The 21067-nt window shown below is 49.7% G+C and overlaps 1 protein-coding gene across 2 annotated transcripts in view; it reads right to left on the bottom strand.

The window, feature by feature from the left end:
* The window catches only part of INPP5A (inositol polyphosphate-5-phosphatase A), a 182489-nt gene that overhangs the window by 118256 nt on the left and 43166 nt on the right, over window positions 1–21067 (bottom strand). For both annotated transcript variants that reach the window (XM_072340693.1, XM_072340692.1), the window contains exons 3-4: window positions 12278–12378; window positions 11309–11396 (exon numbers count right to left, since the gene is read on the bottom strand). In XM_072340693.1, the coding sequence (XP_072196794.1) occupies window positions 11309–11396; window positions 12278–12378 (189 nt within the window). The remainder of the gene's footprint in view (window positions 1–11308; window positions 11397–12277; window positions 12379–21067) is intronic.

Genomic DNA, 21067 nt, shown 5'->3' with positions numbered 1-21067 from the left:
ACTGAGAATTCTCAGCCACAGATTTCTTGCTGCAAGTCTGAACCTCCTCGATGCCAACCACAACCATCACTGCTGCAAAGACTGAGGTGCAGCACACGTTCTTCTGCTGGCTTGGGCTCCTCCTGCACTTCCTAAAACGTAACCTGGAAGTAGGCAGAAATCATTCCAGACTGAGGACATCAGCCAGCAGAGGAACCAACACACAGATGAAAACCTGCATCACGTCATTCCCTTTTGCAGGTTCAAGCCTGCTGTGACTGCCCAAAGTAACAAATAAAAACTCTTCCAGACACCCAACAAACAGGACATCCAGCCAAAGATACATTATGAGAGGCCAACAAGTGCACCAGGTGATACGCAGGAGTTTCTCAGACTCAGAAAAACTTCGATGAAATAAAGATGACGTCTACCCATGAAGAGTTACTGCCTGGCTCTGACCTAAAGGATATCACAGTCATAGAAGATGACTGCTCTGAGTGAGCAACGGTTCTCAAAGCTGCTTACAGAAGTTGCTATTTAACACCTCTCTTGCCTTCAAACTCGAAGGAGAAATGAACAGTTAGAACCCCATAGTTACGGACAGCTGTAATCCCAGTCACATCTCTCTCCTGGGTGAGGGTCTCACTCTCAGTGTCAGAACCAACCCCAGACAGACCACAGCTGCCGGAACTCGTAAGCTGAATCTTTCTTCCTGCCAGGCACAGCTCAGATATCAGGCATGCACACAGTGTCCTCTCACCGACCAGAAGGTGAGCAGATGTACCACCAGGAAGTGCTCCTTGCTCCTCTGCCCAGCAGTGAGTCGAGGGCAAATGCACACCTTGGGCACAGGCCTAAACTAAACTCAGCAGATATACAGCAGCTCAAAGCAGAGCACAAGTGCAAGGGCTTTCCACCGTCACTATGGAAAGCAACCGAGAGAAGCTTCTATATTATAAATTCCCTTACTGGTAAGGCAATAACTGTAGTACTTTTCATTTCCCTCCAGTTTTAGCTTTTATTTCTGCATGATGTTAACATTTCCGTTCTGTATTTGGAGGAAATAGTTTTCCAGTTCTAAAAGTAAAATTATAATGTAAGAAATACCCATTAGCCACCCAGAATACCGTAATACCTTGTAGAAGTTAATCAGCGCCTTGCTTTCATCACACCTTAAATCCTCCCCCCAAACACAAACTATCAACGTATTATCTGTTTGCACGTGCCATATTAACTATGGGATTAGACTGCAGCCTTTGTTGAGAAGTGGCATGTCAAAAGAAGACATTAATACAACCTGATAGCACTTGTATCCGTGCATGTGCATCTCAGTGGGGGATTTGGGGGTACTGATACCACTCAGTGCCAACATTAAGAACAGAAGTGAAACCACCAGGCACTGCGTGTTAGAGATAGAAAAGGTTAGGATGCAACCGAGGTGTTTCTTCTCTTTTGTGGCAGAGACACATCACCCAGAGCAGGATCTGGAGCTGGCACATCCGCTTACTTCACTTTGCTCACTCACCGCTTACTAGCAACTGGTTTTCACTTTCTAACCTGGCAATAAGCATCAAGGAGACAGGCAGCTTTAAAGGGATCTATCATTAAATTAACTTATTTAAAAGAAAAATCTACATAAAAGAAGCCTGTGGAGTCTTTGTGCTCTCAATCCCCTGACTGTCCCAGTCTAAGTGCTCCAACCCCAGCTATGAAGCTTTAACAGGAATACTACCCAACCTCCTGGCTGACTCTGGGCAGTCCCACTTCCCCATCTCCCTGCACGTGCAGCACTGCTCTGCCAGCCCTCAGCACACAAAGGCCACACCTGGCTCTTTGCAGGGCTGTTTGTACACACACACTGATACAAAAATGCTCAGAACATCCTAAAATGCGAAAAACACGCAAACCAACAAGAGCCAAACTGGAAGAACAACAAAAACGACCATCCGTTCCACGTGCATTTCTGAACGCCACGTGCAAATCTACTCTCAGCAATAGGAAGAGAGTCCTGTACGGGAATCTCTGGTTTAACAAAGGATTTGTGGACAACCTGGGAGTCAACCAGTCAGCTCCAGCTCCAACGATCAGGGCTATGCTGAGCTTCATTCACAAAAGAGAATACGCACTTTTCTACCCTAAGAAACCTCCCGTTTAACCAAAGGGGGTGGGGGAGTGGGAAGAAGAAAATGAAGCCAACCCCAAACTCCTTCTTAATTCAGTACTGTATAAACAAGAAAGGAGCTGACAACGATAGGTCTCTTCCCAGCTCAGACTGACACCGCTCGCCTCTGGAAATCCGGCATTCATCAGTTCGAGGTATTTACCATTCATTTATTCATCAATAACTTGGGACCGAATTACTGACCCACGTTCAGGGAAGGAGAACTGAAACAAACAGACGCTGCTGATGCAGCGAGTCACTCAGAACAGCAGGATCTGAAACCGGCCGGAGGCAGCAGACTCTCAGCCAAACTGCAGGAGCAAAACACACGTCTGTCAGAACGAACAAACCCCCGTTTCCATCTTTTCCTCTTGTATGATTTGCATGTGGGGCAGATTAACCAGAAATAGTCCGAGTGTGACATTTCACTGCTGAGCACTTCACTGGGGCGGTCAAACAAGACAACTGCTGAAATTATAGGAAAATAAGTTTGTAATTTCTTCCTCATTTAGCCATTTTTGAGGCTCCTGTATAGAAAAGTCATTAATGTTATGTCCTCTATCGATGTTCCAAGCCTTTCAGGGAATAACTAATGCTTTTTCTATACTCCTCCATGTGGCCAGTTAAATTAGACACATTATTTCTGTGCTGTTAGAGAACACTGATCAATAGACACTTGGAAAGCCCTCTAAAACTAAGTGGAAACGCTTCCTCAGTGTCAAAGGGTTCTAGTTTGGGTTTGTACACTGCAAACATTGTTAAGTTTAACAGAGCAGTAAGCGTGCGGCTGAGGCATTTTAACACCAGCGTCAACACCAGCGGGAAGTCAATCTCCCCTCACAGAGCCGTGCCGCGTTGGGTTTGCATCTGCCACCATCGATACGGCAGGAGACGCCACCGCCGTGGGCGCCGGGTGGCTGCAGGGCGGCTGCTCGCACCGGAGCATCGCCCCCCGCCCAGCCCAGCCCCCGCCCGCAGCAGCCGTGAGTTCAGCCCAGCCCAACTCGAGAGCCGCGCTTGTATTTAGCTTGCGTTTTCCCCTGTTAGTCGGGCTGCTTTCTGCCTTCCCACGTCAGCAGCAGTAATTTAAGGCGATGACAGTATAATGCAACGAGGAGCTTTTTCTTCTACCCACGTGTTTTTAAATTGCAAAACCTAAGGCGCATTTCCAAGCGTTTCTGAAGTGTAAATCGGGAAGCTCTGCACTGAAACCGAACCGCCGCGCCAAAGCAGTGAGCGGGCACACGGAGCGCTTTCTTTGCAGCAATGAATGCGGCATTATGAGGCCATTCCAAACATTAATAAACCCATTCCTTCTATCAGTAGATCGCATTTACAGTATTTTTCTCGAGTCTCGCTGATCTCATTTAAGAATTAATTCCATGACTCAAACAAACGCATCAGCGAGATCCTTAAGCAGCATTTTATAATTCCTTGTGTCGTCGTTTTCGCGTTTTCCGACCTCCCCTCCTTCCTGCCGCTCGGGCCGTTCCCGGCCCCGCACAGACCGGCTGGCTCCCCTCGGCAGCGCCGAACCGGAGCGGCGGCCGCGCTGCTGTCCGGCCCCCGCCGATGCACACGCTCCGCTCTCTGGCAACGACGACGAACCCAACGGCCGCGTCCTGACACCCCTAAGGGCTCGTCCCGGGACTCACACGCTCCACAATCAGGCCGCTCCCGACGCGCTCGCCCCGCCGCTGCCCGAAGCGCGGCACTTCCCCGCCCGGCCCCGCCTGCAGCCCCGGCCGCACTCCGCAGCCCCGGCGCCCGCGGACGGGCGGATAACGACGGGCGGATAACGACGGGTACGGCCGCGGCTCCGACCGCCCCCCGAAACTCTCGGCCGCCGCCGGCCCCGGTTTCAGCTGGCCTCCCCCGGCGCCCAGCAGCGCCCAGCAGCGCCCAGCAGCGCCCAGCAGCGCCCAGCAGCGCCCAGCAGCGCCCAGCAGCGCCCAGCAGCGCCCAGCAGCGCCCAGCAGCGCCCAGCAGCGCCCAGCAGCGCCCAGCAGCGCCCAGCAGCGCCCAGCAGCGCCCAGCAGCGCGCCAACGGCCCCAGCAGCTGCGCTTTCTTCCCAAGTCCTCACCGTTTGCATTCAACAAAACGGTGCGTCAGACAACTATATTCACTCGCAGAGACCCGATATTGAAGAGAGTAAATCCCACACAACATGTAGTACAACAAACGGAAAGAAATAGACACCAACAGAACTGCACCGCTGCCGACAGCACAGGCAGCAACTGAAAGGAATGCAGGTGCAGAGGGGTACTGTTCTCATGCATGCCCTATGCCCATCAACAGCTCCTTCTGTAACTGCCCACACGAATCACTCCAAGGAAACACAACAGGTAAACGTGCAGCAAGCCAGAGACAAAGCAGCACAGCACTCCTGCACCAAGCAGGGCGGCTCTGCCGGCCCAGAAGCACTGCAGGGGACCGCATGAGCAGAGTGCATTGCGGATCTCCTGCAGAGCACGAGGGCAGCGAGGGGCCGCAGCTTTTTATACCCCACATCACCCGCACTGCTCCCCCTGCACAGTCCCCAGATGTTCCTGTTTTCCTGCAGAACAGCGAGGACGAGCACTGCCGATGCAGGACAGGAATCCCCACCCCACCCTGCACACCTGAAACAAGACTGGCAGGAGGACAGGGCACCATTGGCAGGAGCAGGCCATGGACGGGAGCCCCTCTGGGCAATAGGCGTCCCCCCGACCCCGGCAGGGCCCGGGCCCCAGCGCGTTGCAGCATGTAGCCGCTCAGTGGCACGCAGGCACTCCGGATAAGCCTCAGCTTCCAGTGAGCCACGCGGAGCTACACACAGGGCCAGGCACCGTGCCCACCCTGCTCCCCGTGCCTGCAGCCCTCCACAGAGCGGGACAGCAGCAGCAGCGAGCACAGCCTGGCAGCGCAGCACTGGGGAGGCACCTGCACGGCAGACATGGTTCTTAGAAATGTTCCTTTATCCTCCCCCTCTCAACTGCAGTAATTCCTCAATTCCTTTCCTATTGAACCCCTAAAGGTGGGCGGTTTCCCCTCACGCTCAGGTCCTGCAGCCCGTAAGCATTTCAGCGTTTCTTTTTATACGTTGGGGTTTCTACCCTCGGTTTATTACTTGCAGACAGCTGCAGTCCCGCGTTCTCTAAAACACACACAGGCTGTGGCACAGCTGCGCTGCCAACACTGACCATGCAGCCCCTCAAGGCACAGGAATGGGATTCCATCAACTACGGAACCACAGCCACATAACAGCACTAATGGTTCTGCATATAGAGCACCGTAACCTGTGTTCTCAGCACCACCACGTGTGCAAACAACTGAAACTGACCCCAGACGGCATCATTCGGCTCCTGATCTGTCAAGTCTTCCTTTGTTTGCCACTATTTCACCCCTTTCAAGAGCACAGAAGCATCAGAAAACAGAGGGGGATAAAAAGGACCCCGTGCCATTCCTCACAAGCGCTCTGTAGGTACCGGCAGCTCGGCTGCCAAAAATGCCATTATTGTCTTTTAAAAAGCACAGGAAAAGGAAGCAGCACTGGGGGGAAGCGGCGCTGCAGCAGGAGCGCCCCTCGTGCCGCAGCCCCCCGGGAGGCACGGACACCGGGCGGCCGCCTGCAGTCCCGGCGCTGTGAGCGCAGCTCCGGCCCGCGGCCCCTTGGTCAGAAGCGCCGAGATCGATTCTACGTGCAGCGATTCACCAACTCCTTTTTTTTTTCCCAATTAAAAAAAAGAAAAAGCAAATAAAAAGGCCAACGTTTGTGACGCGGGTTTAAAAGCCTCCCGGCGCCGTATGTCACCGCCAGCCCTCACTCACAGCCCCGAAAGGCCGCACCGCGATACCGCCACGAGCGCAGCGGGAACGGAGCGCTCACACAGCGCCACCGCGCGGCCGAGCCGGGCACTGCAGCACAAGGCGCCCCGCAGCACAAGGCGCCCCGCAGCACAAGGCGCCCCGCAGCACAAGGCGCCCCGCAGCACAAGGCGCCCCGCCGGCTCACATCTTTAACATCTTTAACATCTTTAGACCGTTTTATTCCTTTTATTCTCACCTGAGAGCAGAACGAGTAGAGAGTAACAAATAGCTGCGTGCCACACAACAGCACCACGATGACTATCGCACTTTCATTCCCAGACACCCACTGCACTGCGTGCACCTCCTGGATCACCTGCAGCATCCCCAGCATCAGCTCACCGTACACACCTTATGAGCTGCACTACCCAGAACAACACCCCGAAGAACTTGCCGAAGGCCACTTGTTATACACAGCTGGCCTTGAAAAATAAAGCTGGATACTGACTCTGCACCAGAGCAACAACAGGAGGCAGCAGAGAGAAACACCTGATTAAAAATGAGGCAGGGCCAAGAACACCCGCTGCTTTTTGTATGTGCTTTTTAAGAAGCAATCTGGATTTTTCTGCAATTCAGAAGGTTGTTTTCAGGACTAACCTCCTCATCAGGTTAATTGTGGGATGCAGCTCAAGCAGCTGCCAGCGGCCCACCCAGCTCCTCATGCAGCACCACGTCCCCTCACAGCCCCACTTGTGAGCCTCTCCCTCCATGCACAGCCGCTACACCGCGCTGCTTGTCTCTTGGTGCTGCACACGGTGCAGGCAGGCACTGCAGGACAAGCAGCCTCTGCTGGAATATTCAAACTGTGAAAGCAAACAAGCCCAGGCCTTCAGAAGAACCGCATGGCAAGGCCTGGCACGCTGAGAGGAGCGTCCCAGCTCCCTTCAAAGCACTGAGATGAGCAAGGAGCGTGGCTGCGTACCCGCAAGGCTGACTGTACAACACGGAGATGTGCATCCAGGGCCAAGGGGATCACGGTGCTATTGGTTACATCTGGAATGAACTCCCACCTCTTTAGCCTGGCATCTTTTCAGAAATAGCATTATAAAAGCCAGACTCAAAACCCAAGTAACATTCAAAGGGTGAAAGGAGAAAAAAAGAAGGCGGGAGGAGGCTGATGTAAATACAAGAACATTCAAACCGTAACTGCAATCACAGGCAAACACCAGTTGAAAGCGCTCTCTAAACCCCTCCGTCTGGCAGAAGCGCCACAGCATCACAGCAGCCCAGGACTGCCTGCTCTCCCATAGCCCTGAAAGCTGCATTCTTCTTGCAGAGGACACAGCGTGTGCTCCATGCGTTCTCAACGCGCTCTCAAGGCAAAGCGCCGCCCTTCAAATGCTGCTGCTTAGAAACTGAACCTCCTCGCAGCTCCTGCAGCGGCAAGGCAGGGGTTAACAAGGCCGAGCAGACCTCCAGCACCACCTCCTGGAGAGAACCTGCCTCTCTGCAAACACCAAGTTCCTCAAAAACTGTTAATGGAAAAACGGCCTGAGAACTAATGAGGCATGTGAATTCCCCCCGTAATTGAATTGAATACGTCTCTCTTCCTAAATCATCATTTTTTATTTAACAAAACTCGAAACTGCCACAGCTAATAAGCTCAGAAGAATCAGCGAACACTATTCATTTCTGGGAACAGGCCGATATTTTCTAAGACCCATTAATAACTATGACAGGATTTATGTACAAGATAAATTCAATTCAATTTCCTTTTTCAATTAATGGCCAATTATTCGAACTCAGCTCAACCAAAAATATTACTCAAGTATCATTAATCTAACAAAAATTAACTTTACTATTCTCTTAGTAATGAGGTGACATGATTTCAAGATAAAATCGTGCATTTTAATAAGGCGTTGTCCACCTTAATTTCTAGGAGCACTGCTTGCCAACAGAGCCGAGCTGCACCACATCAGGTTATCACTATCATTATGGTGAAGGATTTCAGCAGAGCTCCCTCTTCAGATGCTGCCTGAGGACACCCAACGCTTTATTGTAGCTGAAGTTATTTTATCCCTAAACAAGCTGGTAGTGCATGGAGTCAAAAACACCACGGGAATATTCACAGCCACATTCTAGGCACTATTTGTAAATACGCGCATACGTACTTACATGGGCCAAGAGAAAGTATCCATGTAATTAATCAGACAGAGAAGTACCAGGGCTGTGAGTGACAGGTTCACAAAAAGCCATAATTGCACTGTGAAGTTGTTTGGGTACCTGAACGTCTCTGGCTGGTACATGAGGCAGCTCCGTCCATGCTGGTTTGTGTTCAGTACTTCAGTCACAACAGGAGTGACACCGGAGCTGCACACATGGATAAGTGGGAGCTTCTGGGAAGCGATCCTTACACAGGCAGCGGCTGTCACCCAGAGCTCATTCATAACTGTCGGGAGCTCTTAGCTCTGCCTCTCCGTGTTCCCAGAGCCCAGACGCATTAGCTCTAATGCAGCAGCTTTCTGCCAGGAGATCAATCTTTGGCTCACATTAGAATTTCAAACAACCACACGCTGCTGCAGCACGGTGTGACACACTGCTCTGCACACACATGCTGCCCACTCCCAACAGACAGCTTTGCTCAGCGTGGCCCCAAAGCTCCAGTGCAGGGCAGCTGCCACCAGCCCTGCTGCCAGCCCCACTTATTCCTGCCAGGCTCTGGCAGCATCACCCCTGCACATCCCTGGGTGCTTTATGTGTTTTGATGTGCACTAAGCAAGCTCTGGGAAGAAAAAATTCCCCAGCAGCTTCAATCCATCACCATGGGAAATCCAACCCAACCACATAGCTGTGCACTCCCCATCACAACAGCCACCCACCCCCAGTCTATTTTACACTGGACTCAGTGTACAGGACCACTGTGACAAGAGCCTGCTACCAGGTTCTTTCTGCATCTGGGTGAATCGTTTGGATCCCTACACAATCAGTTATTAGCCTTTAAAATCAAATCACTCAGCGATTGACACTTGGAGAGCACATTCTATTCTTTACTTCACAGAGCTCTGTATAACACACCCTGCTTCCCCTCGGCTGCAGGAGAGGCTGCTTGTCAGAGGGACAGACCGTGGAAAAACATTTTCTCACCATCAGTCCCAGTGCAACCAAGCTACGGAACTGTAAGCAGCAAAACCAGATGGAGCCTTGCAGGAGCCAAGCCAAGGAAAGCCTCACGGAAGAAACACTGCCAAAACTGCTAGAAAAAGGGAATACTAGAGCCATGGGGTGAAGGTCACCCAAACTGCAGGAACTCGGGCTTCTCCCCTTCCTAAAGAAAACGGCATTACACAACAACGTATGCAATAAGTGCTTATATTTCAGAGGGAGAGGGATAATAATCAATTATAAAAGTTAGCATATGCTGCCAATCCCGTGCCATAGAAGGGATGGAAAAAGAGCCCACAGAAGTGAAGGACCTCTGCAGTCAAACAGAACTAAGGAGGAAGCAGGAAGATGCACAACACAGTGAGCCAAGCCGCACTGGAGATAAGACTGAAACTTTACCCTACATAGACACAACACAATGGTGAGATCCCCATTCATACAGTCCTCCAGACAGTGAGTTCCATGCACAGCTACTGTGCAGCCAAGTGGCAGCACTGCTGTTCAGTCACGTGTGTGAAAATCATTTCTGAGCTGTGACAGCAGACTTGAGAACTATGCGTGGGATTCATCAACATCAGGTGCCAACAAGAAGACTAAAGGCTATGAGGTATGAAGGTACATCCCTGTCCCTTCTTTTCTGTCTTTCCTGGCTTTGACTCCAAGCCATTGCTACTGGAAATCCAGTAAGGAAAGTACAAAATACTGCTCTATCATGAAGTATTTTCAATGGTGGCAGTATTGACACAATACAAATCATCTCTCAATCCCTTGTTTTCTTCTTTCTTCCACACTGAGCTGATTCAGCTCTAAAAGTTTCTTTAAAGGTTACAAAGGATGACCTGGAAAAAAAAATAAGCCAGCAATCTCTTTCTAGGGATCACCTCTGTCTTTTTTAATATGCTTTAAAAAACTCTGCTTAGGAACCAGAAGTCAAAATACCCAACACTGCCTCACCATGCCCGTCAAGAGAGGCAAAAATCACCAACTAAATTATGCTCCACCTCTACTAGTTACACTTGCAAGAACTGCTTCCCAGCTCAGGATACTGATGGTCTCCTTCCTCACAACCACAGAACAGCTGAGGTTAGAAGGAGCCCCACAAGGCCGTGGTGCCCTGCTGGGAGTGACTGCAGTTTCAGGGGGCTTTCCTGCCACAGCTCTGAGCAGCTACAACTACAGCACAATTTTGTCCGACTGCTCTGCTCCCACCAGCGCTTCCCGCACTAAATGTCAGTGCTCCTGACACAGCATTTGTCCCTTTAAGATTCACTAAAGCCAGTAGTGCTGTTTTTCCTCCTCTTTGATAAAGAAAACAAAAAAAACCTTAACATTCCTCCTCCTGTTCCAGCTTCCCTGGGCCACAGTCACTCAAAAATGAATACATATAAACCTTCCCAGGCTCCTATTCACCTAAGCCACATGCTGCTGTGCTGGGATTTGTGTGCATGTGGGGGACATCAGCTCGACTGAGCTCTGTGCCCACGCTGCTGCTTTTGTCTGTCGCCCTTTTGTCACTTGCTGTGGCTCAGGATGTTGAGCTGAGCCTGACAAACGTTGGCTGAAAATGTTCTGAGGAAAAGGAAGCTGCAGTCCTGGACAGAAGGAAGATGTCACCAGATCGCCACGAAAGGACTGCTCATCCTTGTACTATCTATCAGTAATTACCTAAATAGAACAGTAGATCTATCCACATGCTGGACAGCCCTGGCAATGACCTTTACAACCATGTTTGCTCTTTATAAGAGGAGTGACGTAGACGTCATTCATGTACCAGTGGAAACTCCTGCTACAGCTCTTCTCACAAACCCCCACCAGGACTGTCTGCCAACAGGCACTAAGGACTCCTAACAGAAACCCTGACTGCTGGCAGCCCCACTCCCAGCTGGTCAGACCTGGCACCACCCCAGGCTGTCAGACAGTCAAACAGAGTCTTAAATAGAAGGTAATTCTGATTCACCAAGAAGGCTGTTAGAGAAAACAAGAACGCTTTAAACAAAAGGCTTTGTGAATTCCAGTGTCTGACTTACTTCTCAATGGATGCACCTCTGTGAAACCAGCATTTTGTATTTTACAAAGTAATGTCTTAGCAAAAACAACTCCGTAAAGATTTAATCCTCATCATGTTGGGAACAGCTCACATACACACACCAAAAGAACCTGAACAGTTTAACACAAATTAATCTTCTGTTGAACTGAAATTACGTAATTGAGAACTTTACCGTAAAATGTTCCTGTGATTTATAGTTCTCATCCAGGTAAACTCGAGCCCTGTTGTAGTCTTTCATTGCATCACTTGATAATAACTCCCTACAAGACAAAAAAGAGATTGAAAATATGAAGGGGCATGCAAACATTCCAAGTTGCTACTGCCTCATTCTCTGTACTGAAATGTCATCACTAACCAGAGGAGGCCTACAAAGAGGATCAGAAGGCTGCAGCACCTCCACTACAAGGACAGGCTGAGAAAGCTGGAGCTCTTCAGCCTGGAGAAGAGAAGGCAGCACACAGACCTTAAAGCAGCCTTCCAGTACCAGAAGGAAAGCTGGGGATGGACTTTTCATAAGGGCAGGTAGCGACAGGACAAGGGGAAATGACTTTAAACTGGAAGAGGGTAGATTTATTAAACCAGGTATCAGGAAGAGATTCAGTGCTGGGAGGTGGTGAGACACTGGCACAGGTTGCCCAGTGAGGCTGTGGATGCCCCTCCATGGAAGCATTCAGGGCCAGGCTGGATGGGGCTGTGAGCACCCTGGGCTATGGGAGGCGTCCCTGCCTACAGCAGGGGGTTGGAAGTAGATGATCTTAAAGGTCCCTTTTGCAGCTCAAACCAGTCTATCATTCTATGATTCTGTATACAGAGGAACCATTGGCTTTTACCTCATTTTGGAACAAGTTTCAGGGAAGAAAGTTTCCTGTGGCAAAGCCATCTACCTACAAGCCTCAGAGCTGACAACATCAGCATCACTTCCAACTTAATTCTCAATGCTTCTTATTGCCTATTGGATACAGTTGTGAAGGACTTATGACTTTGAACATCTGAACATTAGATATAATTGGGCAATTAATGCCAAAGGCCCCACGGCCTCAACTTTAGAGCTTTACTTTCTTGCAATCTATTGTCTGCAGGCTGAAAGCAGCCTTTTGACTTTCTGCCTAGAACACCCTACCAGTACTTTCTAGTTACTTACTTAACAAATTTGTCCACATGAGACATGGAAGCTTCATAGTTTTTTCCTCCAAATTCTTGACAGTGTAAAGCCATGAAGTGGGGCTTGTGTGCATGAACAACCTGAAACAAACAGAAAAACAAGTAAGTAAAACATCGTATCCAGAGCTAACAACACACAGGATATACACAGTAAATGATGTAAATGCAGACATGTCCCTTTTGAAAGTAGAACCATCAGCCAGAGAAGTAACCGACAGAACAGCAATCAGAGAAGCGCCACTTGTTGGTGCATGCAAACGTCTTTTAATACATACTAATCATCTCAAAACAGTATTTTTGTTCGTGAGCCGAGAATTTGTTACCAAGCACTTGAAGCAAATACATAATAATAATATTATTATAACCTCTTCCAGCTCACCTTGAGAAGGACTTGCAGCACTAGCAGGGTCAGAGTGTCTCCTTGCCCAGGAGCTGGAAGAATCCCAACACTTGATTTTTCTCACTTATGCTAAAGCATCTCAAGCATCTCAAACTATTGCAGGACAAGATGTTGACTAGTCATCTCATGTGATGCGCTGATTTACAGAACACCTCATCTTCAAAATTATTTCAACATCATTATATGTGCACTGTCGTGCATACACACTTATCTAACCCCTCCATACGGGTAACACAGCACCACCAACCACAGGGCAGGCAGCAAGCTGCATCACAGCTGCAAGGCAAGGTCATGGGGCTCCTGTTCCAGCTGCTGCACCCTCACTCCCTGCAAAGATGGATACTTCTGCTGTGCTAATTACCTTGCAAAGTTACGTGTCCAATTTACAGTCACTATAAAAAGTACAGCACCCTCCAGAAAACCACACGTCCTCATTCACAACAGAAGGCAGGACATAAAACACACGAGAGCAGCGCTGCATCAGGAAGTGCCAGCCAGCAGCCCACTGCCACGGAGCCCAACAGCCGAGCAGTCATCAAGAGTCTTCATCAAGTTCGGTTGTTGGCTGGTTTTCTTTATCATCTTGGAGACGAATATGAACCAAACCCAACTTGTGAAGCTGGGCTCCGTGACAGAGCTCATTTGTGGTCCCTAAACAATGCACAGTCCCAACGTTCTATGGGCTTTATTGCTCCAAATCAGGTTTGGCTTCCAACTACAGATCTTATCTATATGGATAGCTCTTTGAAATTACCATAATTAGAAAACAATTGTAACTATTTAATGTTGTAAAGCAAACACATTCTGTTTCAAAGCAACAGTGGCAGCAATGGTAATGGGACGACGGATGGAGCAGACGATCTGGAGGGTCCTTTCCAACCTTGTGATTCTATGACATCTACCAGACACTTAAATCATGTAAAATAAAAGTATCAGCATGTGACATTACTCTTTTTTGATCCAACAATAGTTGGGATCTCTTCTTACATAGCCAATGTAACTAATTGCTCAAAGTAAAATGAGTAGTTTAGGGGGTGTAGGCACCAGCTACCTCATCACATGCATTAGGGATGAGTAACAGGGAGCCCTGAACGTGGGATCCTGCAAAGAAAACACTGGAGAAATACTTTGCTGTGCTACAGCAGCAACAGAAGACATTCCTGGAAGCTGAACTTAGATGTACACAGGACACATATTTTGGTGTGCATTCAAATATCTGACAGTCTGAAATCACAGCCGGTGTAACAACAAAGAACCGAACAGCAGTATTTGAAATGAGGAAATAGCACGAGCTTTACAGCAGCGAGAGGCTTCAGTGGCACTCCTTGGAGGTTAAAGCACAAAAACATGCCCAAATACTGGTTACATCCTTCATATCATGAATACCTTCAAACTATGAGCAAGTTGGCCCTGCTGCATTACCCTTTACTAGTTTTCAACTACAATAAAAGAACAGCCATTACATAATAGTGAATAATGAATGCTTCAGAGTTCTAAGTTCACGTCTGCCGGAGGTTAAGGATCAGATACCAAGTCACGTAAATGTTGTTCTGTTGTAGACGCACATTCATTATTTTTCAAAGCTGGGCATTACTCTTGATTCCCGGATGCACAAAAACACAACCACACAACATCCCGAGTGCAGTGCTGCCGAGCTCCAGCAGCACAGGCTGTGCCCACCACCCTCTGGGACACAGCCCCCTCCTGACCCCCAGCGCAGCTCTGCACAGCTCCCTGCAGTCCTGCTGATGTCAGCAGAGCTCAGAGCCGTGCCTCCACTCTCCTGTAAGGATCTGTAGGGCCACCAGGAGGCCTCACCTCATCCTCTGAGCAGAATAAACCAAGGGACCTCAGCTGCTCCTCACACCTCTTGACTTCTTGCTGTCTTTGCTGCCCACCTCTAATGGTTTAATGTCCTGCCTACGTTGTGGTGCCCAAGGTGCTCAAAGGTTCGGCTGCGAGAGATCTGGCAGCACCTGCTCTGTGTCACCTGCTGAGAAGCTCAGCATGGTGCAGTGGAGCTGAGGGGAGCAGTGCAGGGCCCAGCTCTGCCAGGGTCTCTCCTGCAGCAGGTCAGCTGGGTGCAGGCAGGCTGGGGATAGTAGAATCATAGAATCAGAAGGTTGGAAAGGACCTATGACATCACCCAGTCCAGCCGTCCTCCCATCACCATTGCTACCACAAGCCACTAAACCATCTCTCGTAGCTCCTCATCCAGAAATCTCTTGAACAGCGCCAGGGATGGTGACTCCACCACCTCTCTGGGCAGGCCTCTTCACAGCCATCCAGCCACTCAGCCCCAGGCTTACAGCACTGCATGGGGTTACTGTGGCCAAAGCACAGCACTCAGTACTTGGCCTTGTTGAACCTCATCCCATTCACCTCATCTGTACCTCCATGCTCTTCATTTGCCATGGGAGGTAATGCCTGGGCCTGACTCAGAGAGGTGAGCCCTGAGCAAAGCTCACTGTATGAAGGGGCTACTGCTGCACGAGCACAGTGCACATCTGAATGCACATGGCTGAGCACGACCTGGTGTATCATTACACTGCATTGCAACCACAGCAGAGGAAGTCACTACCTAGCAATTACTACTGAATTTTTAATGCCACTTAATAGTATGCAGTAAGACAGGGACAGGAAGAAAAAACTACTCACAGTAGTTACTCAACACACACACACACAGCAGGAAACTCAAAAATCCTGTTGTGGATCATAGTGATTGGACAGATCAATATGATGGGAAAAGGTGTTTAACAAGAAGTGTAACGCTGGAAGGACCCCAACAGTAGAAAGTGCAGTAAGGGAATGGAAGAAGACTGCTTACCCATATCAGAAGATCCCAAGCTCCCGCAGGGAGTGATCTGCAGAAAGGACCCTTCCCCAGTGGCAGCCAGCCCTTAAATGGGGTCTGAGAACGGTGCAGTTGGGCTCCAGCCCGTCCAGTCTCACCACTGAATTGCCTTCACCTGTGTGGCCAGGGCTGACCCTGTTCTCCCCCAGGTGTGCAATCAATCAGTGCCTTCAGGCCATGACTCAAGTTACCATCCATGGAGCTATTTCCATTTAACAATACTTCAGTGCCATTCTTAAGTAATTCCTGAAGGATTTTTAATTAAACTTTACAAAACAACACAGCAGCACGCTGCCACCAGCAGACAAGCAGCTTCACACCTCCCACTATGCCTCAGAAACCCAAGCACAAGAGGAGGGTCCCCACAGACAGCTCCTCACCCAGTGCCCCACAGGTGGGCGCCCTTGGCCCCAGGACACCCTGCACACCCATCCCACACCGCAGCCTGCTTCCTACTGCTGCCCCTGCCTCCACGGTCCTCAGAGCTGTGGCCAAAGCAGGGGCACGGATCCCCACCCCGAGGCAGCAGAAGGCTGCTCCCTTTGCCCGCTGCCGGCCACAGCAGGCGCTGCAGCAGCAGCAGCACGGCGCGGCCCCAGGAGACGCAGCGCAGCAAGTTTCCGTGATGTCACAGCAGGGCGCTGCTGCCTGGCACCAACCGCAGCTCCTGACCGCCCGGCAGCCGGGCTGTGCTCACGGCTTTCCAGCTGAGAAGGAATCGCTGAACCAACACCTCCACGGCGAGGATTCAACAAGGAGAAACACGCTGCAATCCATGTGTGCTGTGCAGCTGGGATGAGTGCTACTGCACGGATTTCATGGCACAGAATGAAGCAAAATCCACAGCCCCATCTGAATGAGGCAGAAGAGCTAAACTCACAAGAGCAATTCAGTCTAGTTGAAAAGGATTAACTCCCTAAAATAAGTAAGCAGCTAACTCTGAGCCTCTCCTTTGTTTCCCCACAAAAAAGGGAAACGTACACACCATGCAGCACAGCACAAACATTTCTAAACAACAGCAAGATCATACCTCACTTTTAGGTGAATTTTTGTGCTTGTATTGCTGCACATTACACCTCTGAATGCTCTCAATCAACACAAACTGCATGAGGAAAAGAAAATGAAGAGCTGTCTGCTCTTCAAGGATGCCTTTCTGAGAGCGCAAGAGCTCCCCACCCCTCAGAATAAGGAAATACGCAGGACAGGCAGGAAACTGACATGGCTCGGCAAGGACCTGCTGGTCAGGCTGAGGGAAAAGGGGCTGTATGGCTGCAGAAATAAGGGTGCGTCACCTGGGGAGAGTACAGGGGTGCTGTCAGGACTTGCAGAGTGGGGATTAGGAAAGGCAAGGCACATATGAAACTGAACTTGGCAAGGGATGTTAAAAGCAACAGGAATGGTTTCTATAGGTATGCTGGCCAGAAAAGGCAGGCCAAAGAGAGCGTACCTCCTTTGGAAAACAAGAGAGGAAAACGGGCTATGACAGATATGGAGAATGCTGAGGCACTAAATGAGTTCTCTGCCTTGGCCTTTGCTGTCAGCCAGCATTCTTGTATTTTTCACATCCCTGAAGCTCACATCCCTGGGCCTCTAGGTGGGAACTGGGGGAGTAATTCTTTCCCACCCCCCCACTATAAGAGCAGGGCAAGTCTGAGACCAGCTCATGAAACTGAATGCATGCAAGTCTATGGGGTTGAATGATATGTATCTCAGGGACCTAAAGGAGCTGGGCTGGTGTGGTTGTTGAGCCAGCCTCCATAGTATTTGAGAAGTGACTGTCAGGCAAAGTCCCTGTGGACTGGAAAAAAGAAAACGTCCCTCTCATTTACAAGGAAGGAAGGAAGGAAGGAAGGGAGGCCCAGGGAACTACAGGATGGTAAGGCTCACTTCTGTGCCTGGGATGATTGTGGAACAGATTCTCCTACATGAAATGTTGAGGCACACAAGTGACGAGCAGGTGATTAGAGACAGCCAGCATGGCTGGTCATGCCTGACCAGTCTGATGGCCTTTATGATGGAGGGACAACATCGGTGGACAAAGGGAAGGAGACCAATGTCATCTACCTGGACTTGGGCAAGACGTGGTCCCCCACCACATCCTTATCACTAAATCAGAGAGATAAGGATTTCAGGGGTGGACTATTGGGCAGGTAAGGAATTGGTTAGGCCTTACAGCAGGTTGTGTTGAATAGTACTGCGTCCAGGTGGAGGCCAGCGACAAGCGGTGTCCCCAGGGGGTCTGCCTTGGGACCAGTGCTTTTCAGCATCATCAGCGACATTAATGATGGGCTCGAGTGCACCCTCAGCAAATCTGCTAATGACACCAAGCTAAGCTACATTGTGTTGACACATGAGAAGGAAGGAATGATGCTCAGAGGGACCCTGACAAACTCAGAAGGTGGGACCATGTGAAATCTCTGAGGTCCCTTCCAACCCAAGCCATTCCATGATAAAAACTGCACATTAGACACTTCACATAAATCTCACTTCTCTCCAAACAACCCCTTTTCCCCCTTGTTTCCAAGGGATGCTTTTCATAGAATCATAGAATGGCCTGGGTTGAAAATGACCACACCTCAGCCTTACTGAACAGTAGATGGGAATCTAAGCCACAGGAGCTAAGATCCAAGTTACCAGCTCATGTTAAGAACTGAAATGTGATAACCAGCATCGGGACTTCACCGAACTCTGTCTCTACATGAGAGGTTTCTTCCTCCTTCACTGTAATTTCCGACTATGACATGCACTCTATGACATACTTCCAAGATTTTCTCACCCGTCTCGATTCAAGTAGGACCTTTTAAACTGTAAATATTACTTTCTGCACGAGACATTAGAAATTACAGCAAACTGCACCCTGAGATTCTGCAGCACCTTTCCTCCATAGTGCCTGCCTGCCTCCCCTTCTTTTTGACAAGTCAACAGATCACTACTGAATTTGCACAGCACTGTGTGAGGACAACACCCTGCAGCACAACACACTACACAAAGCACATCGCAAACCTGTCTGTTTCCTTCTGCAGGACCAGGGCTGACAAACAGGGATTATTACCCCATACAGAGCAGAGGGGTTTCCCAGCCATGGACAGGTTTTGCTGCACACAGCAGCCATCCAGCACTGCCTTATCAGTGGTGGGCTGGCACAGCTGCCTCTGAAATCCATTCAGAGCACACCTGGCAGCATCACCTTTACAAAATGCCCACAAAAGTCCAGTTCAAACAAACAAACCAGTGTGCGCTACACACTAAGCTGTCACAGAAGACATGAACAACCCTGTGCTGCCCAGCCTGCTCCAGTGCAACGAGTGTGAGCCCAGCTCACAGCAGCTGCCACTGTGAGCCAGCCTGAGCAGCTGCCTTCAGAGCCACACACTGCGCAACAGGAGGAACTGCACCCAGCACAGGCACACAGCACTCCTCACCTCCTCACCTGCTCTGCGCAACATCCAGGTGGCAGCCAGCAGAACAACAGCCCGTTTGTTCTCCCCCTTCACCAAACACGATGCCCAACAGGCTGGAAGTCGTTCTTCACAGATTTTATCACATTATGCTATTCCCTAAAAGGAGATTTCCTTCCAAGTATAGTTTCTGTTCAGCTTTCCCTCCCCCACCCATATTACACCCTTAGATGTAACATCCCTACCTTCCAACACCTGTGGTAGCCTATTTCAGGCGGACAGTGACACAGCTACCAGAAGTGGTCAGCAGAAAAGTGCTGCCAGCTTCATACACTACGTAACTGCAAAACACGATTTCTTATTATTACAGTCTAAAGTTAAACCCAACAAAACACAGGCTGCAGATCTGCAATGCAAACCTAGCATTTAAAATAAACGGCTACGCTGCCAGTGAGAATGTCTAGATTCTTAACAGAGCAAATTCAAAGATTTCACGAGCATCCGTGATGGGAATAGTACTAGAGAAGGGAAAGAATGAATTACTCAGTGATCAGAAAAGAAAAACAAAGTCAGTTATACAAGTGATAACAGTTCTAACTGTCAACTTGGGCTGTACATAATGAGCAAGTTACTGCAGCTTCCACACCCAAGAAAAACAATGAAACTGACCATAATTTCAGCATACAGACTATGTATGTGCTTAGCACATACTGTCTTTGCATGCTATTCACAAGAGTCATTTGTACAGGCTGCAGTTCTCAGATTAACGGCCATAAGGGCACGGATGCTGAAAAAACAAGTCTGTGAGTTCAGTAAGCCTCAGAAAAGCACACTGCCTGTTTTAGTGTCAGTTCTACCCATAACAAACACTGAAAGTTGTTCTAAATCATTTTTTTCATATGACTACATTCAAAGCGAAGTGTTGGAGCTGCTAATTAGTCTGACAATGCCCAGTGTTCTGGTAGGACATGTGAGCCTGCCCATTGCAACCCAGCACATCTTTGTTCAGGCAAAGACACTTCTAACAAAGTTAGCTGTGGCCAGAAACTGAAAGAAAGGGATTCTGAAAGAAAGGGATTCTGAGAAAATCATGCAACCTGGAACAAACAGAGCTGAAATCCACCTGTCAGACAGCTGGCACGGCCCAACCCTATGCTTTATGGACGCCCATGTGCACAGTCACAGAATCCTTTGAGTTGGAAGGGGCCTTGAGGGCCACCCAGAGCCACTTCATTGCACTGAACAGGGACACCACAGCTGGATCAGGCTGCTCAGAGGTTGATCCAGCCTGGCCTTGAAGTCTCCAGAGACATCACATCCACCACATGGCTGTGCTACCTGCTGCAGTGCTTCACCACCCTCACTGTACAACGCTTTTTCTTCATATCTAACCTAAATCTCCCCTCTTGAAGCTCGAAGCCATTTCCCCTCATTCTATCACCAGAGTCCATCCCCTGCTTTCCTGTAGCTCTCCTCTAGATACTGACAGGCCACACTCAGCTCACGTCACAGCCTTCCCCAGGCTGCACAGCTCTCTCAGCCTGCCCTGCAGGAGAGCTGTTCCATCCCTGGTCCATTTCTGTGTCCCTCCTCCAGACACAGCCCAGCAGCTCCATGTCTCTCCTGTTCTGAGGGCTCCACATCTGGATGCAGCGCTCCAGGTGAGGCCTCATCAGTGCAGGGCAGAGGGGCAGGATCGCCCCCCTCACCCTGCTGGCCGTGCTGCTTCAAATGCAGCCCAGAATACAGTTGTCTTTCTGGGCTGTGAGGGCACGGTGCTGGCTGACACACCAACACCCCGTGTCTCCTTTGCCAAGGCTGCACCCAGTCCTTTCAGGCCCTGCCAACACACCTCTGTCTGACGTGATTCACCGGGCGCTGGGTGGCAGCCCTGGCTGTGACCACTGCCCAGCCCCTGCATCAGCTGAACCTCTCCAGGCAAGCACAGCGAGTTCTCAGAAACTGACTTCATTCTCATTTTGGTTCAGGTTTGTTCCTTACTGCAGCCACAAGAAAGGACTGCAGGAACTGCAACCATCTTCACTGTCCTCACCTCAGCTAAAAAAAGCTCAAAATGCAAGCTTTGCCAACGCTCTGGTTTCTGCAGAAAAAGCATAG

The sequence above is a fragment of the Excalfactoria chinensis genome, chromosome 6, assembly GCF_039878825.1.
Source record: "Excalfactoria chinensis isolate bCotChi1 chromosome 6, bCotChi1.hap2, whole genome shotgun sequence".
NCBI lineage: Eukaryota > Metazoa > Chordata > Aves > Galliformes > Phasianidae > Excalfactoria > Excalfactoria chinensis.
This window is presented reverse-complemented; position numbering and strand designations above follow the sequence as displayed.